General features: G+C 39.7%; 1 protein-coding gene across 2 annotated transcripts in view; it reads right to left on the reverse strand.

Annotated features, from left to right (window-relative positions):
* The window catches only part of LOC149251825 (uncharacterized), a 200,148-nt gene that overhangs the window by 113,169 nt on the left and 64,383 nt on the right, over positions 1-22,596 (reverse strand). For both annotated transcript variants that reach the window (XM_089459587.1, XM_089459586.1), the window contains exon 4: positions 9,748-9,887. In XM_089459587.1, coding sequence (XP_089315713.1) covers positions 9,748-9,887 — 140 coding nt within the window. The remainder of the gene's footprint in view (positions 1-9,747; positions 9,888-22,596) is intronic.

Below are 22,596 nucleotides of genomic sequence, written 5' to 3' on the forward strand. Positions count from 1 at the left end.
TCCAAGGTATCACTAGACGAGATAATCTACCTAGTTGGGATCGATTGTGGGTTGATTTCACACAGGAAGAGATGAGGCTTGCTCTAGTTGAGAGACATATCAGTGGCAGAAGTAACAAAGGACAGAAGAGTGTGAAGAACGAGGAGAATGTCGCCCTTTCATCAAAGGGGAAGGCAAAGAAAGGTTGCAATCAGGGACAAGGCTCACAGGAAGGAGAAAATAAAAAGAAGGATTTGTCGAAGATCAAGTGCTTCAGATGTGGGGAGTTTGGTCACTACAATGCCCAGTGTCCAAAGAGGAAGAAGGACAAGAAAGAGAAGCAGAAGCAGGCAATAGCTTCGGTAGAGATCGACAATTTGTCTTCCAAGTTGGAGGACGAATTTGCTTTGTATGGAGCTATACCTCCAGGAGAAAGGTGGGGAGACATTGAGCTCTAGACCCCAAAGTTGCAGAGATATGGGCAGGGTCCATAGAGGAGCAACAATAGTTGCAGCGTACTCCTCTCATGGATCAATACCCTTGCTACAGTTTTCAGTAGCAATTGGATTAGTGTTGAGCAAGGCGTAGTCAAATCTTAAGAGACAGAAGCAAAACTAGTTGCAGTCAGAGGCATAAAGCCAGTCAAGGCACAGAGAGTTACACAGTAGACAGTGCAAAGGCTAGTTGCAACCAGAGACTCGGGAGACAATTGTAGAGCTAGTCCGAGGACACAGTTGATTCAAAGTTTAGTTAGTTGTAGCAACATGAGATCAGTGGTAGCGCAGTACAGTGTTGGCAGAAATACAGGAGTTACAGTGCAGTGTCAGTAGCAATGCAGATGCAGTATGGTTTAGTTACAAAGTTAGTAGATGAATCAGAGTATGTGCAGTGGTTGGTGGGCAGTGGTAGTTTGTCACAGATGTCAGACATTAGCCGCATGAGGGAAGATGTTATGGGAGAGAACACCTTCCTCGCTAAGAGGGAGTTTTAGTTTTTGTAGCACTGGATAGGTGTTCTAGACTTGACCTTGGTCAGAGAGTCTAAGAAACACAAGATCTCCAGAACCCAGAAAAAGTTTCAAGAGAAAACACCCAGAGACAACTCAATTAAATTAATTGATCGATGATTAAAGGGAAATTGATTAATTAAAGGGAATTAAATGAGAAAAGTGAGAATGCTCTAGAAACTCACACAAATTGAGTTTGAGATGATCTTATTCGTTGCTGGAGATCTAATCATGGTCATTAATTCACCAACGAAAGATTATACCAACAGGACACTGGGGATGGAGATAGACGCACCAGTAGAGCGAGTTCCTTGGCAGATCGAGCTACCCAGTTGGAGAGATCAAGCAAGGGAGAGAAGTTTGAGCCAGAAGGGAAGCAGAGACAGTTTGAGGGACAGCAAAAGGATTATGAGAAAGAATTTCTAAAAGAAATTCTCTGTAGTTGCCAGTTATTCCAGGAGCTATGCAAAGGCTAGAGAAGCCTATGCAGGGGGGCAAAGAGAGCAGTTCGATTTGGCTATTTCAAAGGGAGATGGAGCTCCAGATTGCCAGGAAGAATTTCCGGAGGTGGCCAAAGCAATGTTGCAGGAACAATCTCCCCCAAGGATTAGGAGGCAAAAACGTGTCCCGTATGGATCTGTCACCAATCCTCCAGCGAATTTTCGGATCCGCGGTTCCACCATTTTTTGGAGATTCCTGGAAAATCGAATTCGTGGGGGCCCGATTCGCAGTTCTGGCTGCCCAATCCGCGAATACAAAAAGGATCAACTGCGGATCGGGGGAGGATCAAGTGTGTATCCGTCGCGGATTGCGAGTGGATTCGAAATAAGGTGGATGTTTCAAATGGTTCCACGTGGCCTATGCCTTCCGAATACTCCCAATGTGCCCCTTGATGCTCCCTAGACACTTCCTAGATGCTCCCTAATGGTAATGTTAAATTCTTAAAGTAAAAGTGACATTCTCCTTTACCTTTCATTTTCATCATTTTAATTAAATTTTTAACATTACCATGAAATGACTTACGATGTTTGAGAGTGGTTCCCACCTCAGCAGAATTCATATGGAGAAAATAGAATTTCATACCCCATTCAAAATTTAGCAGACTTAACAGTTTTCAGGATGAATGGGATTGTGGCATTTCATTGGATTATATCATGTATGAGGGCATGTAATTAGCATTTAATCAAGAGCATCGAGCCCTATATGTACCCCATTGTTGGTGTTGTTGATGGTTGAACTCCTTTGTCATGGCCTTAGCAAAAATGTACCCTTCACTCAGGTCAAAATCATCGATCAGGCATGTTAAGCTTTCTCTACTATATTATAAGGCTTGGATTAGGCAATTTGATCAAAATTGGGAAATGTTGACTAATATCCCTAGAGAATAGAAGTAGAGGCAAAGGCTAGACAAGAGAAGAGGAATAGATTCTAAATGGTTGATGCATCTAGATGGTTGATGCTGGAATAATTAACCATTGATGTAAAATGGATGCCATTTCTATCTTGATTATGTAAAAATATGCATGTTTTCATGTCTTCTACAACTAATTTGGTATTTTCTCTGTTTTTTTCTAATATAAAAGCAAAAAAATATAAAAAATAATATATATATAGTAGACGTTTCACTTCCTAGATTTTTGGGAAATGACACTTCTGCAGATCCGCTTCCAAAAAACGTCCCCGCTTCATCCCCACTTCGTGGAACATTGGGCCAAAGTGATTTTCCAAGAAACAGCAAATCAGTTTATTCAACAGTTATTTGTCTCGAAGTATCTTCAGCGCAAAGCTGCGCAATGCTTGTGCAAAGCCAGGATGACGTGCTTAAATGGGTGGCTAAGGAAGCCAGTTTTGACATGGATATTGCGTGGGAGGAAGTAGAGAAATTATAACTAGAGGATTACTAGCATGTCGGCATCTAGATATTGTAATCTCATTCCTTTTTGAAGAATAACAATAAAACCCTCATCTGCAACACTGATTTTCCCACATTGGGTTTTTCCAAGGACATTTGTCCAAAAATAACAGTGTCAATTTTTATTGTGTGCGCACTCTATTTTCTCGGTTTCCAATTTTATTTTCCGCATCATTTTTATTGTGAAGAAATTGCAGTGTGATTTATTCATTATTTTGCCATAGCAAAATAAGCTGCATAATTAATCAGTTAGAAGAATAAATTCCAGTTGTCGCATTTCAGGGAAATTTTCATATTGAACCCCACTTTATACAGTCAGTTGTTCAATTCATTGATGTATATGGTCAACACTAGACTGGATATTCGTTTCGTAGTCAACATGTTGAGTCAATTTATGATGGATCCCAGGAGGATGCACTAGTTGGCTGTGAAACATGTGTTACGATACCTACAAGGCACAGTGGACTATGGACTAGACTATATCTGGGGGATGGAGTCAGGTTGACAGGATGTACAGACTCAGACTGGGCAGGAAGTGCTATTGACCGAAAGAGTACTTTCGAATGTTGTATCTTGTTGGGTTCGGCAATGGTGTCATGGTTCAATAGAAAGCAGAGATTAGTGGCACTAAGCTCAGCTGAAGTCGAGCATATTGCAGCTAGTCAACCCAGTTGCGAAGTTATTTGGCTTCACAAAATGATGTGTGGCCTATTTGGTCAAAGGTTGAGACCAACTACAATATATTGTTTTAATCAGAGTTGCATTAAACTCACGAGTCACGAAGAATCCAATATTTCATGATCGGTCAAAGCACATAGAGATCAAGTACCACTTTATCAGGGATTGGGTTCATAGAGGAGTAGTGTTGCTTGAGTACATATCCACTAAGGAGCAGGTCACAAACATTCTCACCAAGTCATTGCCAAGGGGAAAGCATGTGTATTTCACAGATAAAATGGGAGTGGTTTGAAACACCTTCCTCGGTAAGATGGAGTATTGAAAAAAGGTACCAAGGAGGTGTTTTCCTAGCGCTTTTGCCTTTTTGCCTACGAAAAGAAATGAGAACACATTTTTAGTAAGTGACTTTATGAGTTATTAAACTCATGTTTCTTAAAGTCACTTTAGGACGTACTTTAGTACTATGTACTTAATATTATAAAAATCACTTTACGTTTTTAAGTTGAATTTACGTGGAAAAAGGTAAAAGCTACAAAAGCAACATTAAAGTGACTAGGGAGCTCTTTAATGAGGGGGGCGATATAAAAAAGGGGGTCAATGGGAGATTAGATCTCCACCCTTGATCAAGGAGAGCTGAGATCTAATCTCAGCCCTTGATCATAAGGTTAGGGCTTCTCTCAACATAATGAGACTAAAAAGGGTAAAAAGGCATAGAGAGCTCTCATTCTTCATGTGTATTTGTAGGAGAAGAGGAGGAGAGCAAGGAAGAAGAGAGGGCATGAAGCTGAGATAGCTCAGGTAGCTGAAGGAGAGAAAAACGTACAACAGAGAAGAGAGTTACGGCTCGAATCCCAAGGCAGAGATTGTTGATAAAAAACATGAGAAGATTCAGACTTCCTCAGCATGATTTTCAGGTGGCTGAGGACAAAGAATCTGTGCAGTTTTGAGGGGATTCTCACAGTATTAAATGATTCTGACAGGCCCATAATTTGTGGCAGAGATATCGGCTCTGTGGCATGAATTTCAAAGGCTGAGGAAGCTGTCTTTCTGAGCACATAGTTTGAGGAAGAATTGCAGAGTTCCAATGCAGAAATGGAGAGTAATAACAGTTGAGCAGAGCTCAAAAACTCGAGGTAATTATTGCAAACCTGTGGCAGGAAATCTGAGGAAGGAAAAGGTCTGACTAAGGCACATCTTTCTCAGCAGCAGTTCAATTTCCTAGGAGACTGGCACATACTTCAAGGGAGAGATAAGTACTTGAAGTATATTAAATGTTGTGTAAAAAATTCTCTGAGATTAGCGAATAAAATCCTCCTTATAACTGGTTTACCCCTTGTGGGTTTTTGATAGGTCAGTGTTTGACCAATAATAACTGTGTTCAATTTATGTGTGTGCTTGTTAAATGTTTCTTATCAGCGGAAAAGTAAAAGAAAAGTAGAGGTAATCCTGTACTGTTTCTATTTCAATTTGCATTCAAGTTATTTATGCAATGTGTTGAAATTTGTAACTAGGTTCGGTCTTCATAAATGTATTTGAGATGTACTTATCAAAAGAATGAAGATAATATTTTTATTATTATTTTATGACTTATTAAAGCATGGGTTTCATGCTTGGGTCACATGTTTTAGGTCAAAGTCCCCGTTGAGGACTTCTAGGATTTACTCTAACTCATTAGAGTCATTGTACATTAAAAGGGACCCTTCTTGGGCTTTCAAATCATGTAAAATGAATTATTTTTGAGTCAAAAATAAATTTATTCTCCTCCACACCAAGTTGGCCTCAAGACAAGTAATTCGACCTCCCTGGAAGGCTATATATACAAGGAGTTCAAATTCATTTGAAGCATCTTATTCTCTCTCACATAGTTCGATTTCTGAAACTGGATCTTGGAAAAGTGCGAAGTTGAGAAAGGGCTAGAAGAAGGGCTGGAAAGGAGTGCGAGTTTCTGGAAGGAGATAGTAAACCTCAAGATCAAAAATTTTGGGACAACGCTCACCTTGTTCTGAGGTGTATCAAGGGAGATCAAAGTTCTCCAGGTTTGGACAAAGTTGTTGCTCCTACTGTTGTTGGATCGAAGTCCTTTGATCTAAGATTTTGTTATTTCATTTTGTTTTCTAGTTTTTAGATTTAACATATTTTGGAAAAACATTTTTATTTGTTCTTAAGGGTATAGGTATCCCTCAAGCTTGGAGGGAGCCTTCACCAACCTCCAAAGATAAGTATCCTATTACCATTTTCATTTTTAGTTTTCCTTATCTAGTTTTGTTTGCATTAAATACTAATCACATTTCTACTCTTATTTTCCTTGTTTAGGAAAACTTGTTGAAGACTCAAGGAAGAAGGCCTCACAAAAACAAAGCATTGGAATTACAAGGTTTGTTAAGAAACAAGAGGTATGTTTTGAATTACAAGTTTTGCTCTCTCCATATTCATTCTTGATAAACTATTACTAACATCTTTTTGTCTAGCTTTCCTGAATCTTAAAGATTCTTGATTGGGTGATTCATCATTAGATAAATCTACCCTCCTTATATCTTTGATTATTCCTGTGGAACCCCAGAAAGGTTCGTTGTGAAAACCCTAACTTAAGAGTATGATGATGATAGTGTGTGGAACCCTAGCCTACTTAGGGTTATTGTTGAAGTCAAGAAAATGTTTGATGTTTTAATGAAGTCATGTTTGGCGTTTTGATATGGTTATGGAAACCCTAACTTGTTATGGTTGAATGGTAATTTCTCAAATCTTGAACCCTTGAAGTATTGGTAGGGTTTGCTATGTTTTGTATTGAAACCCTAGATCATTAAGGTTTGGTAGGGTGTATAAGCAAGACCATTATAATGTCTTGGAAATGATTTCCTTGGGATATGTGCATTTGCCCGATCAAACCCTAATCTAATCAAGTTTGTTATATGTCTAACTCTTATTGATATTAGTGAAGTTGGCTTTAATTAACACATGTTATGAGATGCCTATGTATGATGATGAAATCCTAGATGTATAAGTTGACCTGTTTGCTGGTGGTCATGAGTCATAGGGTTTGGAACTAAGCCCTAGTCAAAGTTTGATTCTCTAGGATGATAGTTTTGTGAATTCTAGGGTTTTGTAATCAAACCTTAGTAGAAGTCCAAATCTCTAATATATGATGACAATGTGACAATTTGAGATTTGTGTAGGATTGTTGAAATCTGATTTTTAGTTATGACTAATGTTTGATTGTTTGAGAAAAATCTAACGTTTGCAACTAACCCTAGTGGAAGCTAGTCATGTTGTTGATTGAGCTGTGATTGGTTTTGATTCTCATGTATGAAATCTAGGGTTTGTATGAAATCCTAGTAGGAAGTCTAACATATGAATTCTGAAAGTTGTTAGATACATTGTAGATTTATATTTGTTTGAATTGTTTCTAGGGTTTGCAATATGTTGTAGTAGGGTATGTCATACCTCTGGAAGAAACATTGAAACCCTAGATATAGTGAAAGTTGTAATGAAATGCTCAAGGTCTTGATGAAGTAGTCTAGGGTTTATGACAAAAACCCTAGCAAGAAGTTGAAGAGTATGTGTCTCTTGTTTGCAATTAAGTTTGAGCATCTGATATATAAAGTTGAATGCTTTTGTGATTTTGATATGGTCAACTTCATGCTTCTATAGATTTGGTTGTACTTGCTATCTAAGTTGTGCAGGTACACAATCTTGAAGATGTTCGTAAAGTAAAGTTGATATGATAAGCATGATGTGAATAATGATGATCATGATAACTCTGATGAGAAGGATGAAAGCCATGACAAATTCTCCAATCTCGTAGAAAGAAGTAGAACTCCCCAAATTAAGAAGGAGCCTGGATGAAATCTCCCTAGGTTAAGAGGGGGCTTGATTGAAAGAAATCTCCCTAAATTAAGAGGGAGCTTGGATGAAAGGAATCTCCCTAGTTGAAAGGGAGGTCATATCATAGTCATGATGGACACCTTGATAGAAGAAATATGAGAATGTATTTTGAAGGGCTGCTAAGATAAGAAAAGCCAAATCGATTTATGAAATATGTTGTTGCATGAGAAGTAGGAAAGGAAGCTGCGTGGTTGAGGAATCTTTTGTCAAGATTCATTGGGAAAACTCTAAGTCCTACTGTGAATAGATGAGAAGCAACATCAAGTTGTCTGGAAGACCCCAAAGGTTTGTATCTATTTATACATTTGAAAGTTTGTCACTGATTGGGGTTGTGTTTGTACAGGTAAATATCTCGGAAGTTTGATGGCATGTTTTCACATGCTGAAGTGTTGTCAATCAGTTTGATAGGAGAGATTTGTTGTCGATCTGTTCGATTAGGGAGGATTTGTTACCGATTGAGAAGTTGAGGCTTTGTGTAAGACATTGCTTGGGAGGACATATGGCCGACACTTTGTGTTAATGTCTAGTTCCCGACGTAGGAAGGATGGCGTTGGTCATAGAGCTCTTGACTCTATCTACCCTTGTTTGTATAGTCACTAATCTTCTGACCATTCCATCACCCCGTTTATTTTCTATGCTATGAAAACAATGTTTTGCTAAGCTATCTCTTCACAACTCCTTGAGCCTCTTTGTCATAGCCTTAGCAATCCTACTTGGAAATAACCCCCCTTGTGCTGGAGGAGAGTGAACCTAAACTGAGAGTGCAAGTTACTGAGGTGACAATTGGTAGCTCCTCTAAGTTTCCCCTGGGTTTTCCCTTTGTGCTTGGGACTTTTACACATATAAGTGAGAGTTTAGGAGGTAATAGGTTGATTTAGAAGATTGAAACCTAGGCCATTTGGCCCCCAAATAATAATAAAGGAAAAGTTAACAGTTTCTTGGGTTAGTTGGATATGAAACAGGTTTGTAGAGGGATTCTTGAATATTATGGTGCCACTCTTGTAGCTTCAGCAGAAAGGGAAAAGGTTCTTTTGGATTTCTTTGCAAACTTGACTCCTAGTATTGTAGCATTAATCCTCAAACACAAGGATGACTTACACTAATCCCATGCAAGATGTTACATTGTCGGCAAACAATCCCCAAAAATAGATCATCCAAAACTGCCAGCTTCAAATTCATCATCTCCTTTTAACTGCTGGGCAGTTCATGCCCACAATAGGCCTTGTGAACAAGTAAACACTATAAGACTGATTAGGCAGTGTAAAACTCAGAGACCCTAACCAATTGACTAAACAAATCTCATCACAGACTTCATCCCAGGCTTAGATGTTAGCAAAGCTACTAGTTGACATTGTAAGTTGGTTCCTTCCATCTCATCCTCACTACTTTTTAACCATTTTTGGTTATTTGCTGCTTCATTATATTCCTTGTACAATCTGCATCATTACACTTCCCATTATTACTCTTTGCTAATGATGTCATTACACCTCCCATTATTAAGCTGAAAATATAACCTCATCAAAGGATTTGCAAACAAAGCCTGACATCAACAAGAACTATACATTGCACATGGGGGGCAGCTCAATTGGCGATCTCCATGTTATGAAGTATTATGTAAAACCAGGCTTAGATGTTAGCAAAGCTTCTGATTGACATTGTACGTTGCTTCCATCCATCTCATCCTCACTACTTTTTAACCATTTTTGGTTATTTGGTGCTTCACGATATTCCTTGTACAATCTGCATCATTACACTTCCCATTATTACTCTTTGCTAAAGATGTCTTTGACACTCCCCCAGTCTGGTGCTTGTACTTTTGCAGTTCATAACCATCTTTAGCCTCTATCCCAAATTAATATTTAAATTTAAACTGAGTTAATAGCTCAAGAATGTCACTCTACAAAGCATTATTAAGCTGAAAAAATAACCTCATCAAAGGATTTGCAAACAAAGCCTGACATCAACAAGAACTATACATTGCACATGGGGGGCAGTTGGCGATAGTATTATGTAAAACTATGAGATTCAAGGTTCAAATCCACGTGGGTCAAAGCCAACTTATTTAAATAAAATAACTCAGGAACTATACATTAAAGGAAATTATCCATGTTGATGTTAAGCAGTAGTAAATAGTTCTAAGCCAATCTCTTTTCCATCAACTGCCTCTGACTCTGAAGATGACAAAGCAGTTTAGTAACAATCAGGAAATTCTGTAGACAGAACCTAGCTTGGTTTTCTCTTCCTTTTCAGTATAGAATATATCTAAATATCTAACAAATAGGAATTCGACCTTTGCCTGTCCCTATCCAAATCTTCTTTGTTGACTATTCCCACCATGTCACTTTCATCCATGCATGTTTCAGGAAGGCACGGTTCAGAATCAGCATATACATCTACACCAAAGTCACCAAAGCCATCAATGTCTGCATTCTGTTACACCAAACATAAGGCTGTAATCAAAATGGTGCTAGAAGGGAACTAGGTAATATTACACGATAAACATCATTACTTTGTGCAGCTATTCAATGAAGACTTTATACTCTGGTATCCTTAACACCAGAGTCAATATTACAAATTTATTAAAAGAACGTTTAAAAAAATAAAAAAGCTATCTAAAAGATATTTCAAAGGGAGAAAAAAAAAATGCAATTTGCAATTTCAATAGGACATGCAAAATCCAACTTTATTCTCTGTTATCTTTAACACCAGAGTCGATATTACTGACTTATTTAAAAATGTGCAATAAAAAAGCTGTCTAAAAGATATTTCATAGGCAAGAAAAACTCTAATTTGCGATCAATAGGACATACATCACCAAACTATATATTCAACCTCCATCTAAAATTTTATTTACCAGAATGCCATAAGTCATATGCATAGATGAATCCAACCACCATAATGTTTATGGAATCTATGAACCGATTAATAATGTTAGTATAATACATGTTTTTGTTATTGTTATAACATTATTTTATTAGACTGCTTTGTTCTTTTTTACTTGTCCATCAAACTCAAATACATCTTCCTGTTTTATGGGATTACTTTCAACTAGAATATCTCAAGTTTGTTGAGCACAAACAATTTAAGAACACCTTTCAAGCAAAATAACCAGCATAAGCACATGTTCGTTAGTAGTAAAAATAACAAACATTTTGGTCTAATTACTCTTTGAGAGTTCACCAGCCAAATACATTTGCATTGCCCCAGGAACTTTGTAAACCAAGAAGTTATTATACCAGGACTGCACATGCCAGTGCCACTAGACAAATTTGTACCTACTTCTCTATAATACTTACTCTAATTTATAGGAAAGTTTCTTCTTCTTCTTCTACAAATCACTTTATCTCTTTACATTACACCTTTAATGGACATAGTGAATCATTGCACATTTCTCAATCTCAACCTCTAAATCTAGTGTGGAGAAAGGCCTTTTAGGGTTTATCTTCTTGATTCACCCTTTCCTACTCACTTTTCTTTCATTTTGACATTGTATCTATTTATATTTTGGCAAGTTTCTTGTGATTCTTCTACAAATCACTTTATTTCTTTACATTACACCTTTTAATGGACATGATGAATCATTGCACATTTCTCTATCTCAACCTCTATATCTAGTGTGGAGAAAGGCCTTTTAGGGTTTATCTTCTTGATTCATCCTTTCTTACTCACTTTTCTTTCATTTTGACTTTGTATCTGTAATATCCCCAATTTTGTGAGCATGGAAATCACTAAAAAGATTTGCCCAATTTTAGTAATATTAATTAAAAAGGGGCAAATATTATTGGAGAAAGGTGGCTAGTATTATTTTATTGGAGAAGAGCGGCAAATTATTATTTTATTAAATGGTGGCAAAAGTAACTTAGAAAAAAAGGCCCCCACCAATAAAATAATATTAAAAGGATTCTAGAGGCATGAGGAGAAATTATAGAAGGAAGATGGACTCATTTTGTGGATTACCTTTTTCACCATGACTCTTCACATTACATCTTCTGAGAAGTGTTGTTTAGCACAGGAGTTCCAAGTGGAATTCTGCTCTCATTTCGGAGAACTTCGAGTGTCTCCCTAGTGAGGAAATTTGGGGAGTCCAATTCAGGATTTCCACAGAGCTTTATTGCAGATCTTCACCCAGTTCTGCACACTTCCTGGGCACAGAGGCAATTTATGGAGCACAAATTTCTTCAGCTAGAGTGAGTCGGGAGATCCGGTGATTTGCAGAGAGATTTCCTACCTTGAGACTGAAATTTTCGTAGTGTTTTGCAAAGCAGAAGTCTTGGCCATTTGGTGGGCTGAATTTCTCCATTTTGGCAGTGCGCAGAGCTCTCTAGAGAAAGTTTGCATAGGGGAAGAGGGAAACTAATTTCCAAAGTAGATTGGCTCGAGGAGAAGGTATATTTCGGAGGGGATTTTGTGTGGAATTTTAGTGGCATTTCAGCGAAGGATTTGGGAGTTTCTAGAGCATTATTTCATAGCAGTGCATGTAGCCAGCTAGAGGGCCACTCGCACTATTTGGTGGCCTCTCTCGCCACTCGGAATCAGCCCAAACATTATTTTGTGGGTATTTGGAGAGGAGTTTGTGGCTGCATTTTCAGCGTGATCCAAGCAGTATTCAGGCCAGAAATTTGCTTTCTTTCAGTAGTGCGTTTTACTAGAGTGGGTTTCTTGGAGAGTTGGTTTGGGGCCAATCCCTTTCTGGGTTTTGTTGGCCTTGTTGAGAAAGTGCACTAGCTAATTTCTCTAAAAATTTTGAGCACTTTTGAGGGAAGATTTTTCATTTCCTATCTAACAACGGCAACAAAAATTTATTGGGTCAACGCAAAAATTGGGGAGGAGCTTCTATAGCACTTGGGCTTCATTATTATCACTTGAGTTTTGCCTTGCTTGCTTGTAGCAAGCCCAAGTTCTATTATTACAATCTATTGTACCCATTCTACTCATATTAATAAAATGGCTCAGAGCTTGGTTCATATTTTTGGTGTTTAATTCATGTGCTTGCATGTTTTTGAGATTGCAATTTGTAGTTAGTTCATAGCCATTGTTATTTCCTGTATTTTCCTATTAGGAATATTACAATGGTATCAGAGCATGATCTTGGCCAATTGTGGGGAAGCTAGCAAGATCATGAAGGTATTGAGCATGTATGCACAATGATGGGTGAAACCCTAGACAAACCCATGGCTCAAGGAAGATTTAGTATGCAAGAATTCTAGGGTGGAATCTACTGGAACGACAAGAGGTTGGCCCAGTTAAGGAAGGTGACAAACCAAAGCCAACCACATCCATACAGCAGTGACACTAGAGGTGCAGCAGGCCATGAGGTGCAGCCATTCACACTATGCGGGGAAAGTTGACAAAATCAGGGAAATATACTTCCTCAAACGAAGTGGACAAGGCAGGGGCAGCTAGAGGGTGAGACTAGAGGGTGCTTCTTCTAGTGGAGACCTAGCTTTAGTTATAAGGAGCCTGAGGAGGAGGTTGAGCATGAGGCAGAGGACATGCAGGGGTATGAGGAGCATGTAGATATACCTAGTGAGATGCGGGTGTCACCCTTGTTGGAGATCCCCTTGCTAGCTCCGGTTGACACCTTAGTGGAGAGAGTAGAGCATACACTCAGAGGGCCATCTATTGAGGAGGTGCCACCCATGGATGAGGTGTCGAAAGTTGATGAGGTACCCAGCACTATGACCGAATTTTCGAATGATGGTTGCCCACAACAAATTGATGAGGTGCCTGGAGACATATTTGTTGTAGACAAGGTGCTAGAAGACACAGAGGGGTCCAAAAATATTACTGAGTTTACAGATGATAGTCGCCCACAACAGTTTCATCAATTCCAGGCCAGCCTTCTAGCATTGAAAAAGAAGGCCATGACAGTACGAGAGGCCATTCTATAGTAGAACAAGGAGATGGAGGGCATGAGAGCAGTTTGTGCCAAGTCAGCGACCAAACTGACTCATGTTGAGGAGAGATTGGATTCCTTAATGGTACAACTAGAGTACACATTGCAGCATCAGAACAGCCCTTTTCAAACATACATAAATGGGGCTTGTAGCACTAGTAGGTTGCCTCTGCACGTTGTAGAGGGAGAGGCAACGTCACCTCAACAGATTTTATGTGTTGACCAAGATCGTGAGATGAGGCAACATGAGTTGTGCAGGGTGCAACATTCACAAGATGGAGGGCTTGTTTTGTGTACAGGAGTTCGTGCATTCAATTCCTCGCTTGGGCTTGGATGGTGAGAGATTCTATGTTGATACCTTGTGGAGTGGGTGAGGTGTCAGGACTCAGGATATATCCCTGGCCATAGTTCCGCAAGGGTCGTGGGTTACTAGAGGGGCTCCAGGACTAGACTATTACTGGGATCCAGGTGGGAACCCGCATCACATCAGGGATTTGGTCAGTGATAGCAACAACTTTGTGATGGATCCAGTGCTTGAGCGCATACACACTTTCATATTTCCATCGGAATTTTGGACAACCCTACTGACAGCATGGATTGGCAGGGGAGCAGGTAGATTCCGTGAGTTGCCATGGCAGGTTGGCCGGACATGGGGTCGTAGGAGGATCAGCAGACTCTGGCAAGGGCTAATTGGAGGAGGTGGCATAGGTCGACCACCAAATAGAGCATTGTATGGGGATGAGTATTTTCCACGAATATGTGTGGCACAGAGATCATAGAGCAGCAACACCTTAGTGACACCGCCACTGGCACTTAGGGAGGTTTTCCTGTCAGATCTCTATGAGAGGATCAGGAGGGAAGGTCCACTCATCCAAGGTTATGGAGGTGTGGTAGTAGAGATGGCGACCCTGACAAGATGTGGGTTGATGCTTATGGACTCAGTCTTCGACCTTGATATCCATGGGTATATAAGGGTATGCAGCGATGTGTAGCACTATTCGGAGGAGCACAGAGATGTGCAGTGGTGTGCAGGGTTGCACCGTGGTGTAGGAGTGGTTCACATCACAGTGCATTTCCTCAGAGTGAAAGACACATCAATACAGAAGGAATACCAGTTGATCTGGGATGATGCAGCAACATGTAACAGGGTCCAACGGTGCACAGAGATGTGTGATTAGGTGCAATTGTACGCAAGGGGACACAAGGATACATGGTTATATGCAGTAGTGTGCAGGGCTACACTGAGGACTGAGGGAGTGCTACTAGCAAGGAGATTCCTTGACGAGGATGTCAGACATGCCATGGGGTAGACATACCCAGGTTGGGAGAGCAGATCGGTCACAGGATGGGTCGGGAGCGTCCACACGGGTTCTTGATCATGCCCATCGGATCACAGCATGGGTCGGGAGCATCCACACGGGTTCTTGATCATGCCCATCGGAACCCACGCATCTTCCAATCATTGGCACCACGTGCGATTGAGGGGAGCCTTATTGTATTCAATCCAGACCCACGATGTGGATAGCAGGACCTGAGGGATTTTCCCAAGACAACGCTATGAGATTCGGTGCCTCAGGGGCACGATAGATATTCTCTAGTGGAGGAGAAAGGTCAATGCTTGAGTTGATAGCCAAAGGCTGGGAGATGAGGTGATCTTCTCTAGGGGTGGCATACCATTCATCATTGAGCCTACACCTAGGGAGATGGTCACGAGGGAGACATGTGCCACTCTTTCGACAAGGCATGTTGGAATCTTGCATGAGCACAGGATACTGTGTATGACTGAGGTAGTTTTCCAGTGGGTGTTCGAGCTCCAGACATTGTATTGGCACATTATCGAGAGGGCAGATGGTAGACTTAGTGATGATGGTTGGCAAGAGCAGGATGGATACATATACACTGAGTCGATTGCGAACATCAGATACCCCATCTATTGGTTCCATTCAGGGGGTAGCTAATTGGCACATGTGGTTTCCAGTGGTCCACAATACTACACAATGGGAAAGCACAAGGCAGTTTAGCATGCATCAAATTAGTTCATGATATATGGAGCCTATATATTGATTGCATGCAGGTATTAGAGACGAGGCACAAATGGATTCCAACAGTTCTCAAAGTTGTGCTGCAGTTGGTCTGCTAATGGGATCTAGGGATTCAGTTGGTTGACAGATCACTCTGTCTCGTGATGAGCGGAGTCATGGCAGAGAGTGATCTAGTTCACTCTTGGGTTGACAGATGGGGGTTCGCGGAGACCTTAATCATATGGTGAGGCAGGCTTTCCCTGTTGTTGCATAGGTTCGGGGTTAGCTTTGGATGGGTAGGTGTTGGCATCGTGGAGATGCTTGGGCAAGATGTATTTGGTCTTTATCAATATTTCACCATCACGCTCCAAGAGAGGAGGATACGGTATGTGCACGATGGGCAGCCAGTTGTAATTAGAGTGGCACAGCGTCAACATGGTGGCATCTTTTTTAGATTAGCATGAGACCCTAGTATCGAGGGATTCATTTATGACAGGATGGTGCACGAATTTAGGGTGACTCAGTGGCACATTTGGGACCCCAGTATTGTTTGCAGTGACAGTTAAGGTCAACAGAGAGAGGGAGCGCTTGTCCGAGCATTGCTTGAGGACAAGTAATTTTTGGTGAGGAGGACTATAATATCCCCAATTTTGTGAGAATGGGAGTCACTAACGAATTTTGCCCAATTTTAGTAATATTAATTAAAAAGGGGCAAATATTATTGGAGAAAGGAGGCTAGTATTATTTTATTGGAGAATAGCGGCAAATTATTATTTTATTAAATGGTGGCAAAAGTAACTTAGTGAAAATGGCCCCCACCAATAAAATAATATTAAAAAAGGAGTCTAGAGGCATGAGGAGAAATAATAAGAGGATGGACTCATTTTGTGGATTATATTTTTTTCTATTACACTTCACATTAGATTATTATCTCTTGGAGTTGTTTAGCACAAGAGGAGAAGTGTTGTTTAGCACAAGAGTTCCAAGTGGAATTCCACCCTCATTTCGAAGAACTCCGACTGTCTCCCTAGTGAGGAAATTTGGGGAGTCCAATTGAGGAATTCCACAGAGCTTTATTGCAGGTGTTCACCCAGTTCTGTGCACTTCCTAGGTGTAGAGGCAATTTGTGGAGCACAAATTTCTTTGGCAAGAGTGAGTCGAGAGATTTGGTGATTTGCAAAGAGACTTCCTACCTTAAGACCGGAATTTTGGTAGTGTTTTGCAGGGCAGAAGTCTTGGCCATTTGGTGGGCAGAATTTATCCATTCTAGCAGTGCGCAGAGCTCACTAGAGAAAGCTTGCATAGGGGAAGAGGGAAACTAATTTCCGAAAGAGATTCGCTGGAGGAGAAGGTAGATTCAGGAAGGGATTTTGTGTGGAAAATTAGTGGCATTTCAATGGAGGAATTGGGAGTTTTTGAAGAATTATTTCACAACAATGCATGTAGTCAACCAAAGGGCCACTCGCACTATTTGGTTGGCTCTCTCGCCACATGAAGTCAACCCAAACCTTTTTTTGTGGGTATTTGGAGAGGAGTCTATGGCTGCACTTTTAGCCTAATTCAGGCGGTAGTTAGGCTAGAAATCCACTTTCTTTCAGTAGTGTGTTTTACTAGTCAACTGGCAATTTGCACCACTTTGTTGGTTTCCTGGAGAGTTGGTTTGGGGCCAATCCCTTTTTAGGTTTTGTTGGCCTTGTTGAGAAAGTGCACCAGCTAATTTCTCAAAATTTTATGAGCACTTCTGAGGGCAAATTTTCCATTTCGAATCTAGCAGCAGCAACAGAAATTTATTGGGTCAATGCAAAAATTGGGGAGGAGCTTCTACAACACTTGGGCTTCATTATAATCAACTGAGTTTTGCCTTGCTTGCTTGTAGCAAACCCAGGTTCTACTATTACTATATATTGTACCCATTTTGCTCATATTTAATAAAATGGCTCAGAGCTTGGTTTATATTTCTGGTGTTTAATTCATGTGCTTGCATGTTTTTGAGATTGTAATTTGTAGTTAGTTCATAGCCTCTGTTATTTCCTGTATTTTCTTATTAGAAATATTACAATATCTATTTATATTTTGGCATCCAAGAGTATCCTTGTCAATCCCACATGTATGTGACTTGCTATATTTTCTACTCCCATTAACCTACTCTTTTGTGCCACCTATAAACATAATATAGTTATATTTCCTTACCTTATCTAGAAAAGTAAACAAATGCTATGTTGGCACTTCTCTAAAGAGTAATCATCCCAAGGTTTTTGTTACCTTCTTTTGTGTTTTTGTGATTCGTCTCCTTTTTCTTGTAAGATGGAATGTATAAGTGACAAGGAAATTGTTATTGTAAAGGCACTAAACAACCTCTTAAATTTATTCGACTAAAGCATTCCATTTGTAGGACCTGTCGTATCAATAACTGTGCTAGAATAAATATGGTTAATTGCTAGAGTAGTAAATTAATGAGACGTGCCTCATGCAAGGTTTGTGGGGTGAACCTGGAAGGACATCAATATGACGTTGACCCCTCATAGAAAAGACTAGTGGGAGATCTTTAGACCAAACCAGGATTGCAGCAGAGGGTGTGTGGACGAGCAGGGCAATTAAATTCGGAATCATTCCTTTTCTCCACAGCTCAAGTAATGATGGTTCTAAGACGTCATGGATGGTATCCACTTTTTTGGGATTTGGTGTTTCTATATCACCATCTCCAGAATTGTAACATAGACAGCGGCCAACCTAGAATCCAGACAATGCACAGGGCACAGAATCCCTATGTCTCTTCCATAATGAACATTGCACTAAAATTTGAGAAGATGAGAATCTCACGAGCTAAAATTGCTCCAAGCATTCACGCTCTCTCTTCTCAAAATGCAGATTACAACCCTGATGATGGGCTCACTTAGTTAGTCCGAAACGTTGGTTATAAAATGATAACAGGTTTTTTCCACAAATATTTTTGAAATTCAACCAACCTGTATGGAGCCACTCTTTAACACCATTGAGTCTCACCATGGAAAAGACATAATGAACATTGCACTAAAATTTGAGAAGATGAGAATCTCAAGAGCTAAAATTGCTCCAAGCATTCACGCTCTCTCTTCTCAAAATGCAGATTACAGCCCTGATGATGGACTCACTTAGTTAGTCCGAAACGTTGGTTATTAAATGATAACAGGTTTTTTCCACAAATATTTTTGAAATTCAACCAACCTGTATGGAGTCACTCTTTAACACCATTAAGTCTCACCATGGTGTTAATAATTCTTTTTAGTATTTACAAGTTATAATGTGCCCAACGGGGTCTTCAACATATGACAATGACTCTTTTGACTTCTTGACCTAAGACAAACCCTAGAAGCACTCAATCAGTGCTTGACCTCTAAAATAAAAGACATTGAGCATGAAAACCATGCTTCAAAATAGCAATAATAAATTTTCTTTCATTTTACAATATACAAGAATCAAAAGCACATTTCATATTTATTAAGACCGAACCTAGCTACACATTTTTCAACACTCCCTCTTAACTAGGGAGGTATTCATAAATGGTACATGGACATTCTCAATCTCAAGAGATCTCATAAGGAGAGTCGGATTGGTAACCTATTTGTTTAGCATCATATCAACTAGCATTGTCACATAGCAAGGCCTTGACTAACAGCTTTATCTCTCCACAAGATCAGAGCACAATGCTGGCAAGACCAATGATTTATAGACACCTTCATCATTGTCTCTCAAGGTACATACCCTACCCGGGTGTTCACAGGCTATGACCTTCCAAGACTATTCTTATCTTGGATTCCCAGTCCTCAAAGAATATCGGTCCTCTACGACTACTCTTATCTTGGATGCCATATCTCATCCTCAAAGAGTATCAGATGTCAGATGCTTACCCAATCCTCCATTCTTTCTTCCCAAGTGAAGACAAGAATGATGTGTCTATCTCTCCCTCTCAACTAGGGAGAACATATCAATTAATCCAACCTTGTCTCTCAAATACACAAGCTTCTTATTAGGAAGCTATTTTGTCAAGATGTCAGCTACATGTTCATCAATGAAGATATACCGTAGTTGCAAAACACCATCCTGTACCACCTTTCAAATGTAGTGATACTTGTTGTTTATATGCTTTGTCTTCCCATGAAATATTGGGTCTTCAAACAACCTTATATAGTTGGTGTTGTCACAATTTATCACTCTAGGGTCCATTGGTCCTTCAAACAAGTCAGACAGCAGCTTCCTCAACCAGAGACAGCTTCTCTGCTTCACAGACTGCAATATATTCAACTTCAACACTACTCAAATAGATTGATTATTGCTTTTTGCTCATCCATGAGATCATGGAGGATCCCAAACGGAAACATCCTACAGTAGTGCTTCTTCCATGTTGCTCATTGCCCCCCCACTCGGAATTTGTATATCTAATCAAGTGGATATCATTTCTCTTATCATACTTCAGGAAGTAGTGGATTGTTCCTTGCAGATATCTCAGTATATGCTTGGCTGCTATCCAATGGTCATGCTTCAACTCAACTTGGAACTGACTGAGAGCATTCACTGCAAAACATATGTCTGGTCAAGTATACACCAAGAACATCATTGAGCCTATTAGTTGTCTATACTTGGTCACATCCGCAGGGCTTGATTCGGAACTTCTTAGCCTCTTCAAATTTGTGATCATGGGGGTTGTCATAGGTTTGTGATCCACATCATGTCAAACCTCGTAGGCATCTCAATCACATACTTTCCTTGACCTGGATAAATCTCATCAGGGCCCTGCAAAACTTCCAGTCCCAAATAGTAGTGCATCAGCCCTAGATCCTTCATATCAAATTTTGTTGCTAGTTGCTTCTTGCACTCTTGGATTCAACCTTCCACACCTGTCAAGAGAAGATCATCCACATATAGAAGAATGATAACAGGCTCATTCTTCACAACCTTGATATAGAGATTCAGATCAACAAAACTCTTTGTGAAGCCCAATCTTTGTAGGTATGCATCCATCCTAGCATACCATGCCCTTGGTGCTTGCTTAAGGCCATATAATGCCTTCTTCAACCTGCAAACATAAGCCTCTCTATCTTTGACTTCAAATCCCAAGGGTTGCTCTATATAGACTTCTTCATCAATGGTGCCATTCAGAAATGCAGTCTTGACATCCATTTGGTGGATGTTCCATCCCATCAATGTTGCCAAAGAGACCAACAAATGTATAGTTGTATACCTTGTTGTGGGTGCATATGTCTCTTCATAGTCAATGCCTTCTTCTTGAGAGAAGCCCCTAGCCACAAATTTTGTCTTATATTTATCAATAATTCCATTCGCTGCATGTTTAATCTTGTAGAGCCATTTGGAAGTTACCATAGATTTGTCTTCAGGCCTAAGCACGATCTCCCAAACTCCAATTTTCATTAACGATTGATACTCTTCATTTATGGCGTCCTTCAATTCTAGGTGTGCGAGAGCTTTTTCAAAGGTGGATGTTTTTGCTTCTATCAGTTTCATCATATAGGCTACATATCCAGAATATCTTTTGGGCTTCTTACTTTCCCTGAATGTGCCTTTGACTGCTCCATGACCTTCTGCATCTAGTAGAGTAGACTTCAACCAGTTAGGTCTCTTTCTAGTTTCAGGGATGACCACTGGTTGCACTAGTTCACTGGGACCTTCATCTTCATGATTTGATTCTTCTTCCTCCCTTGTACCTTCCTCTTCAAATATAGGAAGTTCTTCATCATCAGAGTCCATCAGGAGATCCTTTGATTTCTTGAATGCAATACTTTCATCAAATATCACATCTCGACTAACTTCTATTCGGTGTCCTTTTATGTAGATCCTATATGCCTTTGAAGTATTATTGTAGCCAACAAATGTTCCTTTCATGCCTGAAGGATCCAATTTCTTTCTCTTGTCTTTCGGTATATGAATATAGACAGGACAGCCAAAAATTCAAAGATGGTCCACACTTGGTTTCTTCCTAGTGAATGCTTCTTCGGGAGTCATGTTATCTAGTGATCTGTGGGGACTTCGATTTTGTATGTATACAATTGTCTTAGTAGCTTCACCCCACATAAACTTCGGCAAATCTTGATCATGTAACATGGCTTTTATACTTTCTTTAATGGATCATGAAGCGTATGATCTGGACGCTTCGTTCTTAGACTTCAATAACTTGAAACATAATTGACTTATGTAATTTTTATATATTTTATTGAAAATGAATTGATGATTACAAGGTTGTGGCGGTGCTCCATAAATAGGAGTTGACTGCCCATGCCTATTCAAAGAGACATGTCCATTGGGACTGTTGTCTCTTCATTTAGAACAACTAATTTAATGATTCAAAATTATTTATTTATTATTGCATTAATTAAAATAATATTAAAATATCAAATTGTTATGAATTTTAAATTCATAACATTGCCTTCCCCTTAAAAATGTTTTGTCCTCAAAGCATGGGTATCGTCGGGTGTTGCTAAAGAAAACGTTCTGACTCCCAGGACGAATCTTCCTCTAGTAATTTCTTCCATTTGACGAGGTACTCCTTTATTGACTTGGAACATAGTACCAGTGTTGATAATATCGCCGAGCTATCGGCGATATTTGAAATATCGCGATATTTTCGGCGAGCCGAAATATCGCCGACCAAATATCGCGATATTTTAGGGTTTTGAAAATCTCGCGAGATTTACGATATTTCGGCGATATCTCGGAAAATATCGCGCAACGGAAAATATCGCCGGTGACACTGAAATCATTCCGCGCGGCCTATATAATTCGATTTTTGGTTTTTTTCAAGTCATTTTGTTTTTCTGAGCGCTGGAGAAGGAATGTGGTTGCTGCCAAGGAGGGTTTGAAGCCATTATTGCCAATTTGCCACCAACAACGAAGATTTCTCTAAGCTGCAAGTGCCAAGAACAGTAAGACAATCTCGATTCTCATTCTTCCGGTTCCCTACAATCATTTTGCTTGGTTTTTGTTTTGCATTTCAAATTGCAAGGGTTTGCAAAACATAGTGATTCTCAGAACAAACATATATTCCAAGAATCCAAACATTAAATGGGGGCCGTTTGGAATTATCCAAAACATCAAACAGGTCTTCTTGAAACAAATGTGGCACGTTATAATCTTTCAATAAATCTGGTGCAACTTCACCGAACTCAGAACTGCACAAGAGAAATGGTGTATTAGCATTGAGCAATACCACACATATTTATAGAAAATAACT

The sequence above is a fragment of the Pinus tabuliformis genome, chromosome 7 (genome assembly GCF_031772625.1).
Source record: "Pinus tabuliformis cultivar Carrire ecotype Pingquan chromosome 7, CPIR1, whole genome shotgun sequence".
Taxonomy (NCBI): Eukaryota; Viridiplantae; Streptophyta; class Pinopsida; order Pinales; family Pinaceae; genus Pinus; species Pinus tabuliformis.